The 16,044-nt window shown below is 42.5% G+C and overlaps 1 protein-coding gene across 29 annotated transcripts in view; it reads left to right on the forward strand.

Moving 5' to 3' along the window:
• The window catches only part of LOC120724318 (protocadherin alpha-C2-like), a 213,299-nt gene that overhangs the window by 179,172 nt on the left and 18,083 nt on the right, over window positions 1–16,044 (forward strand). The window contains exon 1 of one of the 29 annotated variants that reach the window (XM_040016453.1): window positions 2–2,943. The exons of 27 other annotated variants lie outside the window; for them this stretch is intronic. In XM_040016453.1, coding sequence (XP_039872387.1) covers window positions 571–2,943 — 2,373 coding nt within the window. In that variant the 5' untranslated portion in view covers window positions 2–570. Of the gene's footprint in view, window position 1; window positions 2,944–6,546; window positions 15,674–16,044 lie in introns of those variants that run through there. One more of the 29 variants, XM_040016439.1, reaches the window with a different exon arrangement.

Raw genomic sequence — 16,044 nt, forward strand, 5'->3', positions numbered from 1 at the left:
AATGTTGACACATTCAGTGCACAAAGGTGTATGATATTTTTCCCTCCCAAATTATCCTGTATCAGCTTTTTACTTAAAAAAAATCTTGCAACACATATTAACTTCAGGTAGGTAGGTAGGTAGGTAGGTAGATAGATAGATAGATAGATAGATAGATAGATAGATAGATAGATAGATAGATAGATTTTATTGCTGTCCTCTTTAAATGTGTCCAATGGGACTGTAGAACTGCTTGTGTCTTTTTAGCAGGTGGTAAATCAAAATGTTATTCCAAATAAAACCCTTAATGCGTTCAGCATCTCTTTTTATGCTGTTTTTTTTTTTATTGTTTATGATTACCACAAGATGTCGCCAACAGCTCACGGCGATTAAACGGGGGGGGGGGGGGGGGGGGGGTCTGTTCGACGCTCCTCCCTTTACAGTGGGTTTGTAATTCTTTCTTTGTCACAGCAGTAGCAGAAAATCCTCCCTGTATTTAAGGGCAATAGACTGGACGTACTCTTATCGCGCAATGTTACCGTCCGCGTGATTTTTTGTCTAATTAACTTGGTTAGTAGGATATGACTGAGAATGCTACAAGGGACTATTTTCCGGAACTGGATTTATTATTTGTCCCCTGTATTTTACATATGGAGTGAAGCGGCGGCACAGATTGTGTATACTATTACGGAGGAGTCGAGCCCGGGTACCAGTGTGGGAAATTTGGCAAAGGATTTACATCTAGATGTTAATGAACTGGAAGCCAGAGGTTTTCAAATTTCAGGACCTAATACGAGGTATTTCCAAGTAAACGTTAAGACGGGAGTACTGTTGGTGAAAGACAGAATAGACCGAGAGGAGCTATGTTCTCGAAATGTGAAGTGCTCACTGGAAGTAGAAGCCATTGTGAGCTCCCCGCTGAATCTATATCGATTCGAGGTTAAAATTTTGGATGTAAACGACAATGCGCCCTCGTTTCGGATACCGGAGGTTGTTTTGAACGTCTCCGAGTTAGCGTTTCCTGGTGAGAAATTCGCTCTCCCAAAGGCATTTGATGCAGATGTCGGAAGTTATTCAGTGAAGAGCTACAAGCTGAGCCAAAATGAGCATTTCACATTGGATGTGCAGAATGTTGGAGAGCCCACTATGTCTGCTGAAATGGCACTGCATAAAACCTTAGACCGCGAGAAACAGGCTGTTATCAAATTAACACTGACGGCTACAGACGGGGGAAAACCTCCTAAATCAGGCGCGTTATACATCACCGTTAATGTGCAAGACGTCAATGACAATATTCCAGAATTTGACAAACCCCTGTACAAAGCCACAGTGGTCGAGAACACGCCGCGCGGTGCAAGCGTAATTTCCGTGCATGCTCGAGATTTAGATGAGGGTCTTAATGGAGAAATACAATATTCTTTTATTAACCAAGACAATGATAACGATGTCGACAAATTTGCCATTAATCCCATAACAGGGGAGATCACAGTAAATGGGGAGCTGGACCACGAAAAACACAGTGCAGTTGAAATTCGAGTCCAAGTGAAAGACAAAGGGCAAAACCCAAGAGCATCTCATTGTAAAGTTCTCATTGAAATCACAGACGTTAATGATAATCCACCAGAAATTACAGTTACATCTTTAGCCAACATGGTGAGGGAGGATGCACCCCTAGACACAATGGTTGGGCTTTTAACGGTGAAGGACTATGACGCAGACAAAAATGGCATCGTTCAGGTTAGAGTACTTGATTCTGTGCCCTTTAAAATTAAGAACACATATAAGAATCATTACTCTTTAGTCGTAGACGGAACTCTAGACAGAGAACGGGCTTCTCAGTATAATTTAACAATAATGGCGACAGATGAAGGGCTACCGCCTCTTTCCAGCACGAGCGTGATTACGGTTCACGTTTCTGACGTTAATGATAACGCACCGCGTTTTGCAGATCCTGTGATAAACATTTTCGTAAAAGAAAACGGTCCAGTCGGCGCTGTTATTTATAGCATGAGTGCAGATGATCCTGATGTAGACGAAAATGCAAAAGTAACATTTCAAGTCATACATAATAACAAACCCAATGTTATAGGGTCAGTTATTAACGTGAACTCTGAGACTGGAGATATAATCAGCCTGCAGTCGTTTAACTACGAGGAGTTAAAAACTTTCCACTTTAAAGTTCAGGCCACAGACTCTGGTGTTCCCCCACTCAGCAGCAACGTCACTGTAAACGTTTTTATCCTGGATGAAAATGACAATAATCCAACAATCCTCGCGCCATATTCTGAGCATGGCTCCGTTAACAGTGAGAGCATCCCCTATTCTGCTGAAGCGGGATACTTTGTGGCAAAAATCAGGGCTGTAGACGCAGACTCTGGATACAATGCGCTGCTTTCTTATCACCTGTCTGAGCCCAAAGGAAACAACCTGTTCAGGATCGGAACCAGCACCGGGGAGATCAGGACTAGGAGGAGAATGAGTGACAATGACCTCAAAACTCACCCCTTGGTGGTCTTGGTCTCTGATAACGGAGAACCCTCCCTGTCAACTACTGTGTCTATTGATGTGGTGGTGGTTGAAAGCACGGCTGAAATCCAGACTCAGTTCAGACATGTGCCTGTAAAGGAGGACAGTTTCTCGGATTTGAACCTTTATCTGCTGATCGCCATTGTGTCGGTGTCCGTCATCTTTCTGCTCAGCCTCATCACTTTAATAGCAGTCAGATGCCACAGGACAGACGGCACTTTCAGCAGGTACAGCGCCCCCATGATCACCACCCACCCTGACGGGAGCTGGTCTTACTCTAAAGCTACTCAGCAGTATGACGTGTGTTTCAGCTCAGACACACTCAAGAGTGACGTGGTGGTTTTCCCCGCCCCTTTTCCACCTGTAGATGGAGAACTGATCAGTATTAACGGAGGAGACACTTTTACAAGAACTCAAACTTTACCTAACAAAGAAAAGGTAAGATATAAAATCGAGTATTAAAATCGCTTACTGCTCTATCTGAAGGCGTTTGGTATGAGACATTATTATGAGCACTGTCCTTGGTGCTGAAATCATGGGCGCCCGTTAGAACTCTTTTGCAATATTTACTGCATCACCCTACGCTGGGGTACATAGCCATTTAAAACATTAGAAATTTTAAAAAAAAATCTATATAATTATTATATTGGGTAATACAAAGACGATAAATAGACTAATAGAGTAAATTAAGCAATTAGACTACATTGCATTGCAGAAGGAACTCGTTTAAAAGCTCACGAGAGCCGAAGAAGTCTAACGTGGATACAGGAAGTTTTACTGTTGGTGTTGTGTGGAATCTCAGCACAACAATAACATTCAGTGTACTCACTCCATTCTTAATGCAGTGCTCCGACTCGGTACGAAGGGAGCGTTCACTGACCATATACATTTTAATACCGGTTTTGCCACAGTTTTTAGGGGTTTCACGAGAAATTACGGGATCAGGATCTAGCAGGACCTTATCCATAACAAAACACGTGAACAATGATGTCATAGTCTCCGCTACCGACGTGGACTTTTACTAAATCGGTTGCTAGCACCCATGTTACGAAAAATTAGCCAGAAGAACAATAGTAACAATATTCACAATCTATGGAGCTTGAAATGTCCTTTCTAACGTTGTTTGCTCATTCACAACAGGTAGACAGATAGCCACAGCAGCCGCAAAAGGGATCAAAAATCTATTTAAACATAAGACAACTTATAAAAACAACTAATATGCAGTAAACAGCTTTGATTTGAAAAAAAAAATGCTTATTTGAGACTTCGCTGCTACCAAAGAGAGCAAAGAGAGTTTTAACACACTTACTGTTTTCTTGGAGTAGAAAGTGATTTTGCAGAGGTGGTTGTGATGAGTTACTGTCCTGACAAGTCTGAAGCAATCTTCTGATAATTGATCATAGTTCGCGGTCATTCGGTTACTAATGGAAGCAAAGAGGAAACAAAAACTTATCGGAGGAATTGAATGAAGCAGAAACTCGACTGCTTTTTTCTGTCATGCAGAGAAACTATTCTCCGTGAGCGCGAATACAGTTCGTATGTGACATTTTTAAAAACTTCTTCGCTTGGCAACACCAGGTTAGCAGAGCAGAGCTGACCGGCACTGAGCTCAGTGCTGCCGCTGGTGGCTCCAAGCTGTATTGCAGCCATTCTCTAAGCTAATACTATTTAGAAATTCAGTTTAGCTCAGTAACTCCTGCTTCTGTGTGTATATTTACTTTTATTCCACTCAGTTTAGTTCCATTTGAAGATGTACCCTGTCCTGCTTTATGGCTTTTCTATAATTAAGATTTGGCTATAGACTCAAATCAAAAGCATTTTGATTTCATGATTTTGCATTACCCAAACAGATCGAAAAGGGTGATGCTTTTATGGAAATGTCGCTATTTTCTTATGATGATATAGATTATTATTAGCCTCATAATATTTCTTTACATCTTTACATAATGCTTAAAGAAGTTTTGAACTTAATATCTGCTTCCAGAGTGTAGTTTCAATGTTTTGGGGTTTTTTTCCGATGAGGTGTCTTATTTTGTTTTTTGTTTTTTTGTTGTTGTTGTTTTTGCTAGGCAGTTAACAGGTAAAGTCTGTCACTCCTAGCACTATTCATCATCAATAAAACTATTTTTTAAATGTATGAAGTCAGGCCATGATATTACTATTCAGATAGTATTTTTGGCTTTTACTGTGTCTGTGACTGATGTTGCTACAAAATGAGATGCCAGAATAAGAAGACTTTAGCTGAGAATAAAGAGATAGTAGTTGGATCTAACAGCTAGAGGAAAGGGACTCTGTATAGTTCTATTTGCACCGACATCAAAGTTTAAGCACTAAGTGTTACAGCTGCCTCTGCTGATGCTAACATGCCCAAAAATAGCCATGCCAGGTAGAAGCAGAAATGTCAATGGCAAGTTATAAGGATGTAAGTTCTCATAAACACAACTGAATCACATCAGTAATGTATGCCTGCACCAGCAGCACTGAACTGATAGGTCTAATCAAGGCATTTGTTTTCTTGCCTGCAGTTAATTCATTAAGCTCTCTTTGCATTTTGTTCACTTTTTGTCTAAAAATATCCACAAACTTCCACACTTCCACACAGATGTTTACTTTTGGAATTTGCTGTTGAATCTGATGCCTTAGTGGATTTGTCAGCCTTTTCCATAGTTGACATTTAGACTGGTAGCAGCAAAAGCACGGGTGTTACTCATAACTGTAACTAATCGTCTGTTATGTTCAATAATCTATAAGAATGTTGCATTAGCATTGTCAAGAGAGGAGGTTAAACAAAAGTCAATGTAAGTAAAAATACCCACAGAGGATTCTAGACATGCATGGCCTTTAATTCTCTTGGGCTGTTTCAGACATTTCAGTCAGTCACTCTGTCAACCATTAGAGCTCTTAATTTTCCACTGTTTGTATTCAAACTGTCACTGCAATATACCCAAATCAATTGTTTATTAAATATTTTGAAAAATTAATATGGCTACTTTTTAATGGATTAGTATGCAATGTGTTATTGCCCTCATACTGCTGTCATGCCTCCTTGCTTTAATATTATAGCTGTCAAGCTCTGCACTTGCACTCGATGAACTGTTAAACACAGTTATGCTTTTATAGGCCACTGTGATAGTTTGTTTAATAATAGATAGTCGTTTAACTGTGTATATACACAATAGTATATATACTCATGAAGCAAGATCCTCTTTCCCCTCCCCCCCTCTTCCTCTTCTCTGAACAATCAGAGAATTACTGTCCATCTTTCCAGACATGTGGAGCACTGCAAATACGATCTAATATATTTTCATAAACATCCATAATGTTTGCACAGAGCCCTAATCAGCTCGTGTCAAGCAGCAAAGAAGCGCCTCGTATTCTTTGATCCCATTAGATTTTTTACATCTATTCGTGACATTTGTATGTATTTGATATCGCTGTTGCTTTAAACTGGTGGAATATGTTCAGATAATGCAGGTTACGTTTGGTAGTACACTGTGTAACGCCGGATCCGTGATCCTTTGAGTCACTGAGACGGTATGACCTCATTTCAGGGAGTGGTTCAGCCCAAACAAGCGTGGCCTGATCTGTCAAAACTCCGTTCGTTGGCTGGCTCACCGTGAAGACGACTGATCCAGGGTTTTCCCTCCCTCTTTTTCAAATCTGTTAGACACAATTTGAATACTGTGAGCGACTAGTATGGGCTGTGCAACTTATAAGTGGGTCAGCGTGTGATTTAAATATGACAGTGCTATGTGACTTAACCTGGGATTTGTGATTGCGTTGCTCTGTGTGCGACACAGTCTCTGCTATATGCACAGACTCTCTGCACAACGTGGATCCTGAAAAAATGGTAAACGGTAAACGGCCTGTATTTGTATAGCACTGGTCCTAAGGACCCCAAAGCGCTTTACACTATACACAGTCATCCACCCATTCACACACACATTCACACAATGTCTGAAGCTGTCTCTCTGCGGTAAAGGAATCCACTAGCTTGTGTGCTCTGTATGCTGCAGCTCTCTGTGAATGTGTATGAGAGAGGAAGAGATGGGGGGAGGGGCAGGTAATTTTCCGCTACTCGTTGCAGTGGCAGTAGCGGCAGGGAGCTTCAGTACCGATCGAGGTATCAGCTCCGCTAGGCTCAACCCCCCCTCCCAACTCGGCTCTGCGGCTGGGCGGGGCCGACAACACCTAGTGTCAATCACAGCTAAATCGGTTGGTTGGGGCATAGGCTGAGGATGAGGAGGAGAGGCTTTTATCCAGACAACCATCAGAACATTTATCTGTACTCCCTGGTGCTCCAAAATCTATTAAATTATTGATTTTGAAGTACATTATCGTTGTCGAAGCTAAGCATTTATGGCTTGCAACATGACAACAACTCATGCCTGATGAGTTCAGCAGTTGGATAGAAGGCATTACAAAGAAATGCCCTCACCTCAGTTATAACACAGGGTGACTGACCAGCACAGATTCATTCATTGTTCTTTATTGTTCTCTCTTTGTCTGTATGTCACCTTGTTCTTTATTGTTCTCTCTTTGTCTGTATGTCACACAGACATACATCTTATGTAGCACTTCCTGTTTGTCTCCTTTGCAAGGGTGTGTCCTTTGTGACAGAGTGAGGTTAGTGCTGCCATCTGTGGTTACCATGACGACTGTTTGAGCCATAATGAAATGATGAACTAGTCTGTTTCCAGCGAGCTGCCAGTATACACCCGCCCCCACCCAGGCATCCTTCCCAGCATGTGTTACGTAGATGCAAGCACAAAGCAAACATGGTGGATATGTTGAGAGAAACAGAGACAGAGGAAAGGGAAGGATGCAGTCCAAAGATGCAGTGCTTCTGCAGCACAAATGCCTAGTCAGAAAAATTAGGGAGCAAAGCGAGTGAGGGAAAAGTGTGTGAGATTAGAGAATCTGTTCCAAAATAGGACAGGATTTTGAAGGAAGTCACATGCAGCAGCACAGACAAGAGCCTTGAGTGTGAGATGGTGAAAAGAAACGGGAGTTTGTGAGGATGTGATGGACAAAAAAAAGCACATATAATAAATGCCCTGCAGCTAACTGAGAACATCACAAGCTTACAATTGGTCACAGATAAAAGGAAGAACTTATCACCACCCCTCCCCTACTCACCCTCTTCCGCTAACCCATCTTCCCCACATGCTCCCTCTTAGTGGCATTTGGATGTTTTTCACTGTCGTTAGATTAGCTTTGTCATGCTCAGAACCATGGCTTCCATCCTCCCATATGGGAAGGATGGAAAGCCAGGGCATCCTGAGAGGGAAGTATCCAAAGCCTGCCTGCATTTTCTGATAGCTTTGTTCAGTGCCACAAGGAAAATCTGTTTGATTTATGCACAGCCTGAATCAGGACAACCAAGAACCCTTGGAGGGTCCCACAGGGATGGATTGGTGTCCTCTCAAACCCTTTATTTTTTAGAAAAAGGTACACAAGGGATCATACCCAGAGAATGCCTTTTACACGCACTTACTGTGTCCACCTGAGCAAGAGGATTGGCTTATCATGGGACTTTTGTTTTGAAGATTTTATAATGGGAAAGTTCTTGAGCACAGGGGAGAGAAAGCATGAGAATTCAACTCTGTCACAGTGTGATAAGCCCATATATTCAGCAGTAGCACTCATCAGCCTTTGCTTTTTGTATTTTTGCATTTTATAAAAAACACACAGCATAAGCATGTGTGTGTTTGTGCGTGTATGTGTGTGTGTGCGTGTGTGCACGTGTGCGCGTGTGTGCGCGTATGTGTATTTTGAAATCTTTTTAATTATGTATGTGTGAGATTGGCATTCTCTGCATTGCTATATCTCATTTTACCTCTGCAGGGTGCCTTGGCTTTATAGCTTGCTTTTTTCCATTGAGGTCACTATACTGAAAATGATAAAGAAAATGACTGCCACTGCAGCTTGACATCTGTGCCCTTGCTCCCTCCCTCTCTCTCAAACACATGCACACTCATATATGGGATTAGACTCTAGTGCTTTGGCTTAATGAAAAAGCCTGGGGTTGGGCGGTGGGGCGATAGTCACGTGTCCTACCCTTGTACTACCAGTGTATTCCAACAGAGGGACCAATTTCACTGTCTTTTCCACCTCTATTCCCTCCTGCCCAGATTTCCTCTTCCGCTTGGGGAAGGTTTAAATGTGTATCACTAATGACCTTGCCTTTTAACCTTCCTTTTTTTACTAAGACAGCAAATGTGAAAAATATCCTAAATATACTGTTTTGTTTTTTAATTTAATCAGTTGAACAAGATATTCCTTTACTCACTTCCTCTGTGTTAAGGGTGTATAAAGGCTTCTTAAAAGAGCTGTTTGCCATATTTATTTCAGAACATTTTAAAAATTCATGACAGACATCTGCTCTATTTTTTCTTCTCACCTTCTATGTGAACAAGCATTAAGAAAAATGAAAATCTTATAAGTGTTTGTCTCCGTCTGCAAATACTAATACAGTGTGACTGCTGTCATATTGCACAAAGAGACTTCAAAGCAAAGCTTTGCACCATATGAATTTGCCCAGAATAACATAGATTTTAATACTTTAGGATTTCTTTCTCTCACAGTGGCATTACACTGGGGAGCATTATGGTCGAATTTTTTGTTAATAAAGTCTGCAATGCGATCAGCTGTGGCCAAGCTTTTTAATTACTTCATGCAGGAGAGCTAACACACATACAACATCACAGTTCTACAGTCATGAGATCTCTGTCTTTGGGTTCTCTCAGCTCCTCTTTTATACCCTCACAAAACAACTCTCTGTATCTCTTCAGTTACGACAGTTGATTATCCCACCTGGGCTGTTGCTGGATAGGGAGGACTCCCACTGTCTTCTTGGGAGTTTTCTCTTCAAAGCAAAACAGTTAGCACATAACACAGTTGAGCATAGCAAAGCAGTTACACTAGGTGATATTGACACACACATGTCCTTCACCTAAGAAATAAAAGGTTATAAAAAATTCTACAGTGAAATTCTAAGCACCTGAATCTAAATGTGAGAATAAACTTGAATTTTTCCAATTACAATGTCCTGAACTTTATTAGAGAACCACTATTAGAGAACCACTAGGTAGGCCTAAGAGTTTGCATGCACCGATTTTCTAGTAAGGTCATATTGTCAATGATACTTTTCTGGCATTTAAAAAAAAATATGAGAGAACAGACAGATCAACAGATCTTCTGACATCCCTTCAGACACAGCCATGTTATTATACAGTGGTATTTTCCTTATAAATGCCTACAGCCACAAATGCCCTTTAAGTTGGAATGACTGCCTTTGTTTGTATGTGTTCACGGAGGGAATGATGCAAGGACTTATACTTAATGATTGCCCAATTGTGACCATTTTCTATGAGGGTCTCTGTTGTCAGCTCTAACTCACTAAAATGGGGTGTGCCATATAAAAAACTCTTAGGGCAAGTAATATGAATGGTTTTTAGAGTACCCGCTTACAGTAGTAATGAGGTTGAAGAGAATGTTATTAATATCATGATCATCTTGCATAATTGATGTAATGGGGCTGTTAATATTCTGCTGCAATAAAAGGAACAAAGGCAAAGTCAGAATATTTCTCTTGTCACAAGCTCGCACGTTGAAAACTGCACGTCACGAAACGCGTAAGAACCCAGTATCTCCCTCAGCCAGTCATCAGCTGGAACAGCGGCTGCCGGACAGAAGCGCAGCTTGAGACATTCCAGATTGGAGATTGCAGAAGGTGTGAATATTTAAGGAGAAATAAATGAAAAAATAGATGAGAACCGAACCTTTGATAACCTGTGATTTTTTAAAAAAAACTGCGCAAACTGCAGTAAAGGGAAACACAAATGAGCCAATTAGCGCTTTGAAATCAGTATTTGTTTAGGCGTGACAGGCGTCTGTTTGCAGGTGGGACATTGTTGATAACTTTATCTGCAGCACCCTTGAGTGAAAAAAGAAAGAAATAATCTAGAGCTCAGAGGCACGCAATTAACGCTGAAACAGATGGGCGTATATGAAGCAGGAATGAGTATTAGACAGCTGTAGAAAAAAAAATGCGCTGGGAAAAACAGCGAGGAGGGCGGAAAGGAATGTAAAAGATCGGTGCAGAGAACACGTGTAAATTCAGCTCTGTGTTTGTTGTTTATAAGATAAACGTCGTCTCTCTCTATTTTTGTATCATTGCCAGACTCGAAGGTTTAAACACCCCAGCGGGAAAATCTGCTAAATGTCACGGTTAGTGTGGCAGACCCATATAAACCCAGTGATGCTGCTCGCTCTGTTGATAATGCACATGTAGAAATCCACGAAGGATTTAGCACTAAAAATAATAATATTCAAATGACGTAATGTGAAAACACATTTTTTAACAGAACGTCTGACTTTCGCACATAACATTTGCCTGCTTCTCCAATTACGCCACCTATTCGTGTCGCCTTGTATCCGTTCATCCACTAGCAGCATCCCAGTGAGTCACTGTCTTCTCTTTGTCTCCCGAGATGCCAAACGCTGTCATCGCCGTGGGCAGACCAGGCGTGGGTGACAGTGGCAGAGCACCAAGGAAGAGAAAAGATTATGTGGGCGGTAGACGCTCATCTTGGCCCAGTGGCCGTGTTGAAGAGGATTCGGGGTTTCACAAGGCCAAATCGTCACAACGAATAACTTTACACAAGTTAGTGTTTAAAGAGTGTGAACAGATCACATTAGCACTTTTTAGATATCGGTACTCTACTGGATGCATCACCGAATTTGCTGAAAATTACTTTTATTCTTGGTGGGACTTCACCAGGACGTTTCAACACGAATCTCTGTTAGTCGTCAACCAAACACGTGACAAAAGCGTCCAATACTGTCTGTCCTTTTGATTCGCGTTTGGCCCAAGGCTCAAGTTAGCTTCAGTTAACTTGTATACTGGGAACCAGAGGTGAGCAGATCAAGCCAAATATCATACTGATTCCAGCTGGTATTGGTATCAGATCCATACTAGCGCGATAGGATCGATACTTCTCATCTTCTAAGCTCAGTAAGGGGCTACTTATGTGGGTTAAAAAAAACACCACGTAAAATACACACTGCTCTTCCCGATATAAATTGCCTTTATAGGTTAGAAATATCGGTCTCAGTACTGTTATTGGTAGTATTGACATTTGTTTACTTGGCATTGGATCGATACCAAAATATGCAGCATTGAACTGCGCTACTGAGCACCGAGCTAGCAAAGTAATTTAAGGGCACCCCGCGAAAGATGTTAACGTTACCACCTGCTACACATGCGCAATTTAATCCATTTAATTTAATGAATGAAACTTAACTTGGTGTAGCGTTTTAGTAGCTGCAAGATTTATGCGCTATTAATTGAGGACGTGATGCTGATAACCGAGGGAAGGCGTGCATGTTGGCAAGAATCCTTCTAACGCTTTAAGTGCCTCACCAAATCCTTATGTGATTACTTAAGAATACTGTAGTTTAATTGTGCGCATAATCTGTACTGCCTATTAGGGGAAAGCCCTGCCTTGTCTTTTTGCAGATGTGGAATAGGTTAACATCTGGAGCATTTGCCTGTGACCCGGTTAGTCTGGTCACCATTTAACAACGTTATTATGTCATGTGCTTTTTCTTTTATGTGGGATTGAACCAGTTCTAATGACTCTGCAGCTGTGGTGTTAAAGTGCAAAGCATTGTGAGCTGTCACTGAAGGGCAGAGCGGTATCATGAAGGAACAGAAATGTGTTTGTTCTGACAGAAGTCACCTGTCTCGCAGCACTTAACACGTGATTAGGACGGGGTTAAAAAGACAAATCGTGGTCAGTTCACCCGTCACCTCCTCTTAACCCCACTGTATTTTCTGTGATATAAAACTGGAGTTAATAAAGCCCTCTTTATATTGAACAAATACACTTAATATTGTGTCACACCTTTATCTGGATCCCTTCCTAAACTGGTGCATTTATGTGTTTCTTTTATTCCAAAACACATCTCTTTTCGTTGGAGTAAAGCGTTTTTGTGTTTTTCTGGATTTGCATCAGCGAGGAAGTCTAATTTCCAGGCTGCTTCATAAATCAGTTTCCCAGCACACAATGAAAAGGGCGGTGGCACTCACAAAAAAAGAGGGAAAACGGTTCTGTTCATTTCTTCGAAATCAGTACACAGATGCCGCTGCAGGTTTATCTTGATTTGTAGATAGATATATCGATAAAACTACCGAGGTCTGGTCTTTTGAAGTTTAATTTTATTAGACGGTGTTTGATTATTTTTGTCGGAGGTGCTGAAATGCAGTCAGCGTCGTTTGAGCGAGAAGCTGGCCCTCCCCCTTTGCCCACAGACAGCATCGCCACATCGCAGAGAGAAAGAGAGAGAGAGCAATAGGCGGCATCTGTGAAAGGAGACAGGCTTGCTAGAGGGATAGATTCGTTTAATAACACCACTCAGACAGACAAAGCAAAATATGGATGCGGAGGAAAAATTTTCATTCATGCAGGCACCTGTGAAGATGCGGTTTTTATCCTGCACATAGTCGGAGTTATGCGCGGTCTGTTCCCTCGTTTTTAATGAGGCGGGTGGGGACCAACAGTAAGCTGAAAAGGCGGAAAGATTTCTCCAACCCGTCCGCAAATTCTGCCCGCCTGCGATGGCTGTGACGGCGCGATGCTGTTACAGTGTAAAAGGGAATGTGCCTTTTTCTTTATATTTGGTTATCGTCGTACTCAGTGGCCTTACAAATGCACAAATTCGATACGCCATTCCAGAGGAGCTGGAGAACGGAGCACTGGTAGGTGACATTGTCCGAGATCTGGGTCTGGATCTAAGAAAACTTTCCACTCGACGCATCAGAATTACATCGGACAGTGGACGGAGATATTTCACCATAAACCACAAAACTGGGAAACTGGTGGTGAGTGACCGCATTGACCGAGAGACATTTTGTGAATTCAGTGGCACCTGTTCACGCAGCCTTGAGGTAGTATTAGAGAATCCGCTTGAGGTGCACAACGTGGAGGTTGAGATTTTGGACGTGAACGATAACGCGCCGCAGTTCCCTCGAGATGAATATCAGCTTGAGGTGTCCGAGTCCGCTGTGCCCGGGTCTCGTTTCCACATCGAAGGCGCTCAGGATGCAGATGACGGCTCCAACTCTGTGAAGCAGTATCGACTCAGCCCAAGCGAGCACCTCACTCTAGACGCAATTAAAGCCTTCTCTAATAATAAGCACATTGAGCTCATTCTCAAAAAGTCCTTTGACCGGGAGCAGATGCCCTCTCATCAGCTTATCCTGACAGCAATGGATGGAGGCACCCCACAGCGAACTGGCACGGCCAAAATTAATGTCCGTGTGCTCGACGCTAATGACAACTCGCCCACATTTGACAGCTCTGTGTACAAAGTAAAACTGTCTGAAAACTCTCCAAAGGGTGCACTTGTAATCAAGTTAAATGCAACAGATCCCGACGATGGCTTAAATGGCGAGGTTTTTTACTCTTTCAGCAGTTACACGCCAGAAAGAGTCAGACAGATGTTTTCTATGGACACAGACACAGGGGAAATTAGGGTAAAAAACAACATAGACTACGAGGAGACAACCTCTTATGAAATGTATATACAGGCAATGGACAAGGGGCCAGCCCCCACAGCAGTACACTGTAAAGTAGTTGTAGAAGTTTTGGATGTCAATGACAACATTCCTGAGATTGTACTGTCTTCACTCTCCAGCCCTGTACGTGAAGATGCCCGGGCTGACACAGTGGTAGCATTGATCAGTGTGATTGACCGTGACTCTGGACCAAACAAGCAAGTAACCCTGGAGATCATGCCCAATTTGCCTTTTAGGATCAAGTCCTTCCGCAATCACTATACTATTGTCACATCAGCTTTCCTGGATCGTGAAACCATCTCATCCTACAATGTCACAGTCAATGCTGTGGATGGAGGCACACCACCCCTGTCATCTCAGATGACCTTTAAAGTGGATGTTGCAGATGTTAATGATAACCCACCTCGTTTTGAACAGACGTCATATACTGTTTATATTACAGAGAACAATGCTCCTGGTGCATCTCTCTGTATTGTTAAGGCCACAGACGCTGATGCTGGAGAAAATGCACGGATCACCTATACCGTCCTCAATGACAACAACCATGGCATCCCTATCGCCAGCTATGTCAGCATCAAACCTGATAAAGGTGAGGCCTATGCCCTGAGAGCCTTTGACTTTGAGAAGCTGCGAGAGTTTCATTTTCAGATTAAAGCCCAGGACAACGGTGTACCTCCCCTCAGTCGTGTGGCCACAGTTTATGTTTACGTTATGGATCAGAATGATCATGTGCCCAGGATAGTGTACCCACCTGCCAATGGAAGCCGCACTATGGAGACACTAATGAAGAACGTTGAAGCAGGAGTGTTGGTTAGCAAGATTACTGCATGGGATGGTGATGCTGGGCAGAATGCTTGGTTACTTTATTCCCTGGAGCAGACCAACACAGATGTTGATCTGTTCAAGGTGCATGAGTACACAGGTGAGATCCGCACCACACGGCGTGTCATAGAAGATAACTCCACCTCCTTCATTCTGACTGTACTGGTGCGCGATAATGGACTACCCCCACTCTCCTCCACCGCTACAATCTATGTACATGTGTTGGAGTCCCCTCCAAAGTTGGCACCTGAAACCAAACGCATCATCAGAGCTGACAGTGGCCTAAAGCTTTCCAGTGTCACTATCTACCTCATCATTGCCTTGAGTGCCACAACCTTTGTATTCCTGGTCACTATCTTTGTGCTGGCAATTGTGCGATGCCATGCCTATTGTACCCAGCCTGGCTCCTGTTGCCCTTGTTGTGTGTCCAAGAAAAATGTGCCAGAAGGAGGCGCTACAGCAGCTGGAGGTGGGGGCGCAGCAAGAGCTGCAGGTGGAGGGCAGCAAGCCAACAATGTGGCCCTGCGACGTGACCTCAAAGTGGAACCACATTATATTGAAGTGCGGGGAAACGGGTCTCTCACCAAAACATACTGTTACAAGACATGCCTGACTGCCACATCAGGAAGCGACACTTTTATGTTCTACAACACCGGACGGCCGCATAGTGGCACTTGGGGTTCAGGCTACGTCACCAGTCACAGTGGACAGAGCCAGATATTTGTACGGCGTCTCAGTATGCCAGATGCAACAGCAATTCAGGTGTGTTTGTGGTCTGATCTCTGTGTTTGTTATTTTAGATTTCTTTAACACTAAATGAAGCACACCATAAAAAGAAAATTCTCAGGGTTTTCTCTTCGGCAGTGTTTTAGCAGTGGGGCTGTGGGGCTGTGATGTTTTAAAAATATATTGCATGGTGCCACTCCCTCTGATTGGTTAGTTCTCTTAGTCTAACTTTGTCTGCTAGGATGAAGAAATTGTTTTCATCATGATGTTAATGGACATAGTTTTCATCTTCACATTCCTTATCTTTAGGTGTTGCATCTTGATAATGGTTTGGTATGACAATGTGGATTGCTTCTCTGGATTGTGTTGTTATTTGAGTGAATGGGTGTTAACATTTTTAATTGAAT

The sequence above is a fragment of the Simochromis diagramma genome, unplaced genomic scaffold (assembly GCF_900408965.1).
Source record: "Simochromis diagramma unplaced genomic scaffold, fSimDia1.1 OVJJ01000685.1, whole genome shotgun sequence".
Lineage (NCBI taxonomy): Eukaryota > Metazoa > Chordata > Actinopteri > Cichliformes > Cichlidae > Simochromis > Simochromis diagramma.